At 33.9% G+C, this 11,519-nt stretch overlaps 1 protein-coding gene across 1 annotated transcript; it reads left to right on the top strand.

Annotated features, from left to right (window-relative positions):
* The first annotated feature begins 474 nt into the window (after window positions 1-474).
* LOC107448541 (dietary and metabolic glutamate transporter) lies at window positions 475-9,301 on the top strand. Its single transcript, XM_087160451.1, has 6 exons — window positions 475-585; window positions 1,612-1,845; window positions 4,853-4,985; window positions 5,062-5,217; window positions 7,875-7,960; window positions 8,540-9,301. Exons 1-6 carry the CDS (start codon window positions 475-477, stop codon window positions 8,759-8,761), a joined length of 942 nt encoding a protein of 313 aa, XP_087016577.1. The 3' UTR covers window positions 8,762-9,301.
* Window positions 9,302-11,519: the final 2,218 nt, after the last annotated feature.

Genomic DNA, 11,519 nt, shown 5'->3' on the forward strand with positions numbered 1-11,519 from the left:
TTTTTTATTTATTGTTAAATAAAATTATAGTAAACTCTCGATATCTCAAAATTGAAGGAACGCTAAAACAATTTCGAGATAACGAAATCAGAGTCAGAACTACATATGTTACATGAAACATAAGAATAAATACTAATAATAATGTAATGATTTTTGACTATAAGTCTGACTACAACAATGATAGTTTTTAAATGTAAGACCAAAATAATTATGCATTAAATAGAAAGAATTTGTTTATAATAAACGTACATTGTAATTTTTCCGTAACAATTCATTTTTTATTTCGTAAAATATGCGATATAACGAGGTTTTGAAAAGACACTCTTCGACATAGGAATTCAAAGTAACATTAGGTGAATATGTAATGCCAAGGAGAAAAATATCTTTCTAGCATAGCAAGGTTTTCAAGATACAGAAGTTCGAGAAATCGAGAGTATACTGTGTATTTAAAAAATTGAAGTTACCGATTAAAATATGACGAACCATACGGTCATGAGTCCTTTTAATAGCTCCATCAGTGAAGCTTCAGAATGCCCAAATCTTATTGAAATTCGTTCCACGGATGAAGTCCTCACCCCCTACACAGTAAGAAAACAATACATAAATATGCTTTGGCTATATTGATACAATATCAGAAAGCACTCTGTTTTGCGGATATAATCGTGTGGGCTGATGAAAAGATTATATCTTTTTTTTCCGGTTTTTTTAAATAAAATTTCATTCTTTCTTTTTTTTTTAAACTGTTGTTTATTATTTTTTTACTTATTATTTCCCCACCTTTTTTCATATTTCTATAATTTTTCTTTGTTTTATCTTCATTTTGAACTATTATATATATATATATATATATATATATATATATATATATATATATATATATATATATATATATATATATATATATATATATATAAAAGGAATACATTTATTTCTTCTTCTTCTTTCTTTTCGTCTTCTTCTTATACCTCATAGTTTCGTATGGAGCATAGTGCATTTTCACGACTCTCCATCTCAACGTGTTGGTGGCCAAACACTTTATTTCTCTCTATGTTTTGTCCATTTTATTCAATTTAGAAACCGTCGTTGAACAGTCGACCCAATTTTGGGATTACGACTGCTAATGAACTTCCTACTAACTAACGCAGATACTTTTTTACGTCGCACAAGACGGAAATAAAATTCGTCTAGTCGTCAATATAGTCAATGCACAATGCTGCACAATAGGCTATCGCAGGCGGTCTGGCAAGCCTCCCTGAGGATGATCCGAAAACATACTTTTGAAGCTTTGCAGAGGGAATGGCTTCCTCGCTATGGTACCCCGAAGACCTGTGTGCAAAATATACTTTAAGGTAAAACAGTTTAACGAGGACTTATGCCGCTCACTTTCGGTACCTAGTCAGGCTGATCAAAGTAGTCACCCACCCCGCTAATTGACCTAAGTCAGTAATGCTTGAGTTCTTTGTTCTACAAGAACTGTGTCTTTACAATCAGTCAACAGCAGAAGAAAGTACATTCATTACTTGCTAATTAATAACTTGATCACAATTTATATTGTCTTGGCAGTAGATATTTTGTTGCATTATTAAAAACAAGAATACATTTTCTTTCCAGGGAGACAAATACAACTGGAATTCTAGAACTCAAGGTGTCATTCTAGGTGCATATTATCATGGATACGTTGTTACTCAGTTACCAGGTGGCATTCTGGCTGAAAAGTTTGGCGCTAAATGGGTGTTTGGCGGCGGTGTGCTGGCAACATCAATATTTTCCTTGTTAACTCCGTTAGCTGTCAGTTGGGGTACAACTGCTTTTATTTGTGTTCGAGTGCTTCAAGGTTTTGCTGACGTAAACATACTCATCATTAAATCATTTGCAAAATTTAATTTCTACATCTAAAGAATTTGAATGATTTTTATAATCCATAGTTTATGAAATACTGCATGAAACACCTCAGCCTATTTCTTGAGTTAGAGGTATAATCGTCCAAGTACACTTCCAAATAGTAACTCTTCAAATTTGTGCTAAGAGATTAGTGCTAAGAGAAACAGTTATTCCTCTTTGAAATTTATTTAAACTAGTAGGCTGCTCCCCGTGCTCGCTAACGCTCGCCAACCCCCGAAAATTGCTACGCAATCTTATATGGTTTGCTTCGTAAACCAAGCTCGCTTCGCTCGCTGCTAACATAGGTACATTACAAATGCATAAAATTCTAAGAATTCAAAACAATAATTCAAATCCATATAACAACTTTTTTTTAAAAAAATTACATCTTTTTAGTAAATACTAAGTGATTAAACTGAATTTGAATTCAAATAAATGAGATGTAATTCGTTAAACCTATTAGAAATGTGCTATGCTATAAAATCTTAAAGCGTAACAGCACGACTGAGACTCTTTTTTCAATGAATTACTAATAACAATAATAAAACAAATAAATTCGTGATATAAATCAAAAAACGTCAAATAAATTCGTAAAAAAAGCGCTTTCGACAAAATACTAAAACATAGATGTATCGACAAAGACTACTCACTTCTGCCTAGCTTAATAGTATGAGATTGCCGCAGCTGATAGGGTGAATTTCGGAAGAGATCACATTTGGTGAGAATGCTCTCTCTGGTTATTTTAGTTTCCGTTTTTAAAAGCGCTATATGTTGAGCTACCTCAGCTAGATCTGGCATGTGACATTTTTAGCGGCAATCATTGGTCGATTTTTTAGCGTTGCCATTCGGGGAGTTATAATGAGGCTTTTTTGTCACCGTGTAAGAGAAATATATATATATAGATTATAAAATAAATTATTCATAATTTTTTGAAAATGAATGCGATAAAACGGCAAACTGCTAAGAAAAAAATGGAAAACAAAATTGGGAAAATCACATTAGCCGAAGAAGAATAAAAATATGAAGTAACAGAACAAAAAAAAGTGGCAAATCTAGGTAAAATGTATTTCCATATGAATGTATTTCCACGTGTTGCGGAACTAATGTCGTTGACAAAGGAATCAAAAGTCATTTGAATAAAACAAGATTCCAGGACATCAAGATGAGCTGAAGTAACTGGGGTGGAAATATTTCAGCACTGTTGAAATTGTATTTAGGCCCAATATTCCAACACTGTGCAGCAATTGCTGAGTTCTAGTATTCTTGATATCTATCATATTATTTTACTTTAAATTTTAAAGCAAGTCTGACTTGTTCGATGGTCTCTCACTGATAAGGAATGTGGTAAATACATCAGCGATTATCAAAATCGATAGGGTCTTTAAGAGGCTTTAATTTAATTTAATTTCTTTTAACAGGCCTAAAAATGGCTTTAAAACCAAAACCATATTCCTAGTCTGTGCGGCCTTCGCTACGTCGGACAAACCAGACGCATCTTAAAATTTAGACATTTTAGATATTAATTTTTAAAATTTAGATTTTTTTTGGAACTCGATAGATATGTCCTTCAAGAATACAAAAAATCATTGATTGCTCCATATTGTTGGAATCTCGGACATAAAAGCACTTCTGACAATATCAAAATTATTTCCACTCCAGGCACATCAGCTCATCTTGATGTCTTTGAATCTTTTCATATTCATAAGAAGGCTGATTCCCTTGTTAACGACATCCACTCCTCACCATATCTCAATAGTTCGAGAAAATGTATTTTACCTTGATTTGCCTCGCTTTCCCCAGTAGTTTTTTCTTCTTCTGTTGCTCTGTAGGCAACTGTACGTTTTACATTTAAATCACTTTTGCTTCTTCGCATTCACGTCTGAGAAGTTATGAAAATAGGCGCCTACTTTTGAACATATATGGCAGTACTTTTACTTTCGTTACTTGTACCACCGGTACTTTTACTTGTACTTCGTTACTTTTTGAATTTAGTACTTTTACTTGTACTTTCGTTACTTTTTTAGGGAAAAAGTACAAGTATTTGTAGCGGAAATATCGAATGAAATCGTTACTTTTTTTCTAAAACTCGATAAGCTTTCTAAAAAAAAAAGAAATTAAATTTAAAAATAAATGCTTATGTTTTTTTAATTTATAAAATTAATGTGCAATATATATGCATTCACAGCTAACTTCGTGTTAAAATACTTTCTGTTTCAACTTATACTGCACATTCAATTATTTTTTACTAGCTCAAAGATCACAAAGCTATCTGAAACCCCGTGTTTGCTTTGCTTATGTCTGTGCTTTTAAAACGCGTTTCTAAAGAGTAAAATAATTTCAAATCAATGGTAATTTAAATAAATTAAAATCAATAGATAAAATTTCTTTTTCGTCCAAATCCATAAAAAGTTTGATACTAAAATTATATTTGATTTTAAAATTATATTATACGATTATATTATAAAATTATATTATAATATTCTTCCGAATTTAAAAATAAATTAATATCCATAACTTTCAAAATTAAAAATAATTAAATAGATAGCAACAGCTTTGCAAAAACATTAAAGAACATAAGAATATTATTCAATAAAATTTTAGGTTATTTTGAATTTTCGATTTCCTAGAAATGTACTTTTAAATCGTTACTTTTTTTGTTTAGTACTTGTACTTCGACTTGTACTTTTTACTCGTTACTTTTTAAAATAAGAACTTTTTACTTTTTACTCGTTGCTTTTTTTTTAAAAATACGTGTACTTTTACTCGTTACTTTTTAAAAGTAACGTTGCCATATATGCTTTTGAGTGATTGAAACACGTCGATTGTTATTTTCAGTCAGCTCATTTTTGAGGCGTGTGAAGTGTTTTAATCATACTTTTATGTTGTCACTTTCCCTCTTATAACACTGCGATTGTTGAACATATGGTTTATATATTTTTTAAAATGTTTGCAATTTTTTTTTCTTCCTTAGAATGGTCTCCTGTCTGCTCTACCTTTTATTCTACAATTGTTTGTTTCATGGATTGCATCATGGGCTGCTGATAAACTAAGGAAGGCCAACAGGTTTTCCATCACAGTCATTCGGAAATTGTTCAACACCATTGGTTAGGAATCAAAATGCTCTCTCTCTCTCTTGTGGTTAATGGATGGATATATTTCATGTCTGTTTTATATATTTAGGTATGACTGCACCCGCAATTTGTTTGTTGGCCGTAACGCAGTTGGGATGTCAGCCCGAACTCATAGTTGTCCTGTTCACAATTGGACTTGGTATTGACGGTTGCATATTTTCAGGGTACAATATAACTCCTGTGGATATGACTCCTAATTTTTCAGGTATTTATCAAGAATGATTTTTCTTCCTTTTTCGCATAAAATTCTTGAGGAACTATTTTACTTTGGGGGAATTTACTTAGGCAACCGCCCCGCGATGAACTAACTGATCGTTGTGACACGGTTCTCAGAAGATCACCGAAGTCAAGTATCGCTGGATGCGGTGAGAAAGCGGGTGGGTGACCACTTTGACCAGTCTGCAAGGGAACCGTCGGGGTGCGGTATTGGTCCTCGTTAAACTGTTCTACCCTAAAGTGCTCGACTTCTCGTGCAGGTCGTTGAGCTACCGAAGCTAGGGTGCCATCCCCTCAGCAGAGGATCAAAATTGTAATGGCATTTAAAAGTTGGTAAAATTACCAAAAATTTGGAAAGCTTTGGTTTTTTAGTGTCTATTATTTTATAAAATATTTGGCAAAAAGCGTAGTAGCTGGCATATCTCTATGTGTTATAATTGTTAAAAATAATCTCGGCAGCTACAGAAACTTAATGTTTCTCAAAAAAAAATGCTAAAAGGAAATGCCTTTCATACCAGTTTTAACTCTTTTCCGTCTTGGTGTATATATTCTTTCAACCCTGGCCCTTCTAAGTACTCTCATTTTTCAGTCTAGCAAAAGGTTCTTTCATAAAAGAAGTTGAGTTTTGGATGCTGGATATGAGTGAAATCTCGGCATTAAGCGCGAAGCGCTTCTAACCGATTCGTCGATTCTGTTGAGACATAAAACTAAAAAGTCATATGTGATTCAAAGTTCTAAGCTTGAAGTTCCGATTAAAAGTCCTCAATGAGTTGCAGGCAGTAGAACATCAATTGGAAGGGGTATTCCCCTTGATTAAACATGTTTAGCACTTCTTGATCTTTCATCAATTCTTGAAGTTCTTTGATGAAGCTAACAAGTCGATGAGCACTGGAAGTTGGGGTAGTATCCCTGTTTGATGATCTCCTTTTACTGGGGTGAGCCTCGCACCCAGTAAAGTTAACAGGGTGGTCTTTCAGGCAGTTACAGCACTTGGCCGGGGATCTCTGGGCTTTTTGCATTGGTACGAAAAGTGCCCTTCGGCACACTTCATACATCTAGCATCTTTTGTGCAGCTACGTTGAGAATGTCCAAAGCCCTGGCATCAGAAACACTGAATTGGTCTCCTTCCACCTCGGTACTTCTCTACGGCGATCGGTAACTGCTTTAAACTTTCGATGTTGTAGATCTTGGTCTGATTGGCCAATAGAGGAATGACAACAAGGTAGAGGGGGGGTGGCGTATAGGCTCCTCCCACTTTCTTCTTGAACTGGACTACTTTGGAAACTTCAATGTTTGATTTTCCTCATTCAAGGGAGATCTCGTCGATATTAAAATCATCTGGGAGTCCTCGGATGAGCACTTTTTCATTCTTGACTGGAAGGACTTTTTTAGCAGCACTTGAGCTTGGGTGGGCGTCTCCTCCGAAGTCACAGATGTTTTCTCCGGCTGTTGTAGGGAAACTGAGGCAGAAGTGCTGTTATTAGGCTTGGTTGATTTGGCTTTCTTCCTTTTCCTCTTCTTCCTCTTTTCAGCACAAGGTTCTTTGAAATTTTCAGAATCTGAGGCCGTAGCCCTGAAACTGGCCTCCATTTTTCCCCCGTAGGGGCGGAGGTGATCTCAGGTATTGGAGTGGTAATCACTGGTACTGGATTGATATTCTCGGGGTACTGGAGTGAAAGTCTCTGGTACTGGAGTGATAGTCTCTGGAACTCGAGTGGTATTTTCATGAATTGGCTCGGGCTCCTCTTTTTTTCTTCTGTGCTGAGGCTGCATTTTTCTGTTGTTCTCTCATATTTCTGCAGACTATGATAATATTATAATGAAGTCTTTGAAAATAGTCGTAAATCTGTCCAAATTCGCATGTATTAAGAAATACACAGAGCAATTTCCTTGTAGATTTTAGTTCATTTGTAGGAGAAAAAGAGTAGAACTCTAAGTCAATAGATAGACCAGATGGTAGTAATTTCAGCGGAACCTTACTGGCTGCAATATCTTCTTCAAATGTATCGTATTCAATAACATCCACGTAATCTCCATCCGATTCTACTGGGCCAGGTGTTTTCGGGCGGCTGGGTGGTTGCACCTTTCCGCCTCGAGCTGTTCTGTTGTATGACAAAGCTACGGAGCTGAGTAAAAACACGTCTTGTCTCGAGCAAGGCTTGAGCTGAGCCATCACCTCCTACATTATAAGTAAACTCCTCCCAAAAACTAGCTATAAGTGAAAAGGCTTTACTACCACCCTTTCCTCTTTTCCGTCTCGCTTTCACCCCTGTGAGTTTTGTCCTTTTACTAAATAGTAATTATATTTTAGCATTAAGGGATACAACATATATGGCTTAAAAGAGTATTCAAACTCGTAACGAAAGTATCAGACAGAAGTAAGCGGTAAATATGATATAGTATAGATTTTTAGGTAAATACTCAATGACTTTTTCCTATAAAGGCACCTTTTGAATGATGGGGCGTATTCTTCCGCGGACAGATTTTCCAATAGACCTAATATTATAAAATTCTAAATATTTTTTTGCAGATATGAATAATTCTTTTTTCAACATTTTACTACAACTTTGAAAATACTTCCCAAACTATGCTTTTTTTAACTGTACCAGATGTGAATGGAATGTAAGAGTCAAATTTTATTTTTAGGAACGATTTATGGTATAGCAAACACAATTGCTAGCTTATCTGGCTTTATTGCACCTATAGTTGTGGGAGTGTTTCTAGAAAGTGGTGTAAGTATTCTAATATTTTGTTAGTTTAGCTTCAGTTGTTAGTAGATGGTGCTTTCTATACTGGGAAGCACTGCAAGCTCTTGACTGTCTATACTTCCGGATTATTGTTTTTGGTATATTTTGAAGCCATTTGGCTCACAATGTGATCATTGTGTTTTGAGATTCTCTTAAGTAGTATTTCTTGTTTTTCTTTACTTGATTTATCATTTGTGTTTAAAAGAAAAAGCATGCTTGCATGATTTTTATTTCAAATTAGGTGGGGTATAAGACAAAGAACTATTAGCCCCATTTCTAATAAACTTATTATAAAATGCTTCCCGTATAAATTTTTTTTTCTTAACCTGATTATACTCACGTTGAAAATAACACTTATCTGCTTCATTCACTCAGCATTTTTTATATGAAATACTAATTGTGACGCAGTAAAATCCACCATTCTTTAACTTAGCTGAGCTGAATTTACATTAAAAGTTAGATCATTCTAACATTGCATTCAGTTATTTATAAGAAATTATTTTGCTTTTATTATTGTCTAACTATTCTGTGCTAGTGACTGATTTACTTCATTTTGCCTTTCAGTCGACGATGGCAAATTGGAGTAAAGTTTTCTACACTACAGTGGCTATTTATTTCATATTTGCCACAACGTTTATCATTTTTGCATCTGGTGACTTGCAACCATGGAATTCTGCCAGAGTTGAATCAAAGAAGGACTGTAATGTGGAAAATACCATGTGCGTAAAGAGTGGAGATTGCAATCTAAATCATTGTGAGACGCCCTCTGAAACATTTAAATGTTGACATTGAGGCTATATACTTGCACAAACATTTCAGTTAAGAGCGCAGGAATAATTCAGAAAGGGAAAAAACGATTTGTATGAAAGTCAGTCATATTGAAAAAAATCTTGAAATATGGATTTACAGGGAATTTGGCATCAAAAATGGAATCATTGAAATACTCGCCAGTTTGAAACAGAATTTCTGACAAATATGATATGACTCAAATCTAAGTTAACTTACTTTATAAATGAGTGGTCTAATGTCTTTATTAATGGTCTTTTACCCATAATGGAAACTACTTCCTGTGCTAATGATTCTCAGTGCCAATCAGGGGTCTCCTTCACCAAGCGATATCACTCGTGTGCAAACTCTGTGGAAACCTTGGAGGTCGCAGGTTTGAGTCCCTCTGTTACCCAAGATGCATCTTCATGCTGTTTTTCTCCGTATTGTGCTATCTTTCCCTCTGTTTAACAGATTATTGTAAGCCTGAATTGAGAAAAAAAACCTGCAAATGTATGTAATTCCAATAAACCAATAAAGAATCCGATAATCTTTAATCAACTTAAAGCAATTATTTTTTCAGTGATGCTACTTTCTCCAGACAGTGGATAATTATTTTCGAATTTCTGCCTTTTAATGTATGATTCTTATTTCAATAATTTTGATTTATGGAGTTTTTACTCCTCCCTACTTCATAACAATTTAAAGCCTTATGTAATAAGCCACTTAGTCACATTTAAGCCGTGTTGAGCGCTTTAAAATTTTAGCAAAATTAACCGATAATCTGCCAATTTTTGCTTATATTTCCCTACCGTTATTTAAGATATTTTGTCGAATCGAATGCAGAGTGGTTGGCATCTCTGTTTAGAAGCAGGAGAAAGACTAGTTTTCTGCGAAATATTTTACAAAGCAGACGACAATCAAAAACTAAAGCCTTCTGAATTTTGGTTAATTTTGCTAAAAATTTAAAAGCCTCTACCAGGTTTGTCAGACGGAGAAATCAAGACATACTACAACTGTTTCTGTGAAAATTCTGCAAGATAACGAAAGACTTCATTTTACTTAAGCGCCACCTACAGTAGTTTTTTTGGAAGTGTAAATATCCTTTTGAACAATTTCTCTCTCTGAAGAGGCCCCGCAGTGGACTGATCGTTAAGACACGGCTCCCAGCAGAATACCGAAGTCAAGCATCACTGGCTGCGGTCATTGTGCAGGGGATCAGTCTGCGTAGGGACCGAGGGTGTGCGGTATTGGTCCTCCTTAAACTGTTCTACCGTAAAGTGCTCGACTTCGCGTGCTGATCGTCGAGCTACCGAAGCGGGGGTGCCATCCCCTCTTCATAGGATCAAAATTGTGATAGCATGTCTTCGAATCATCCTCAGGGATGTTTCCCAGACCGTCGCCAATAGCCCATTGGGCAGCTCTAGTGCGACGTAAATGAACTACTACTAACTTTCTCTGAAGAGATTTTCATCTTCCAAATTTAGATGGCAACAGTTTTGTCTGCCTATTTTTCAGTTAGATATTAAATGAAGAATAAATTAAATTAAATTCATATACGTTAGAAAAAAAAAATTTCTAAATTACTGGAGGCAGGACACCTTTTTTATTACTTAGATACATTAACTTCGCAAATTATAAGTTTAAAAAAAAACGAATTTAGATTTGGATTTAAATAAACGAATTTGATTAAAATATTTATTTATTCATGGTAAAACGGCAGATTATTTTACGTACAACTAATGAAAAGTTATAAAAATTGGATGCCAAAATTATATATGTTTAATCTCTTTTTTCCCTTTCCCTGTCCTTAATATGTGGATAAAACCTTCATTCTAATTCAATTTGCATAAATTACTGAGTGTGTCTTTCTTATTTTAATTTAATAAATTGTAGTAAAAGATTGTGTTGTATTTTTCTGTCTACTTAAATTACTTGCAACATTTTAATTCTTTTCATTTTTGATGAAAAATTTCAAAATGTTTCTTCCGTAATAAGTGGGAAATTTACATTAATTTTACTTTTTAAATTTTGTAAAAAATACAAAAGGAATTCTTAATTTTTTTCAAATTAATGTTAGATTTATATATCAGATATTTGTGAACTTTTTTAAGTTAAACTGACATTTAAATTCAAAGTGATTAAGGCTAAAACAAGAAAATAGAAAAACGATTCTCTTTTTCCTTTTATGCACTTACACTTTTGGTAAAAGTATAGTAACAAAGATTGTAGTCAACAACTTTAAAAATTAGCACACAAAAATTTCTCTCTTGTATATCAGAAATTATTTATTTTAAATTTGAAGAAAATCGAACTTAATTGGAAAAAAATAACATATAATTTATTCATTATCCCATACACAAGGAAAAATGTAAAATCTATTCAGTATCGGTACTCTCGAATGCGCCATCTTTGGAAAAGACTGGTGCCATGTCTTGACACTTTTTGCCTCTGCTCAGTTGCATGGGAATATACTACGATATATTCCCATATTTTCCCATATACGATATATTCCATATAATACGATACATTCCTATATACGATATATTCCATATAATAAGATACATTCCCATACCCTTATACAGTAAATTACATATTTTTTTCTTCCTCATTATTTTTCGCATTTAACTGTCAAATATATTTTCAAAAATATCTACGTTTCAGAACTACGATTATTGTAGTTTTGTGAGTTCCGTATACTTTCCTACCTTAAAAAATGTTAATATTTTTGTAAATCATCGAAACAGAATGTAATATATTTTCTACCTCTATGACTATA

Source organism: Parasteatoda tepidariorum, chromosome 4 (genome assembly GCF_982258835.1).
Source record: "Parasteatoda tepidariorum strain Cologne lab strain chromosome 4, Ptep-v5.0, whole genome shotgun sequence".
Taxonomy (NCBI): Eukaryota; Metazoa; Arthropoda; class Arachnida; order Araneae; family Theridiidae; genus Parasteatoda; species Parasteatoda tepidariorum.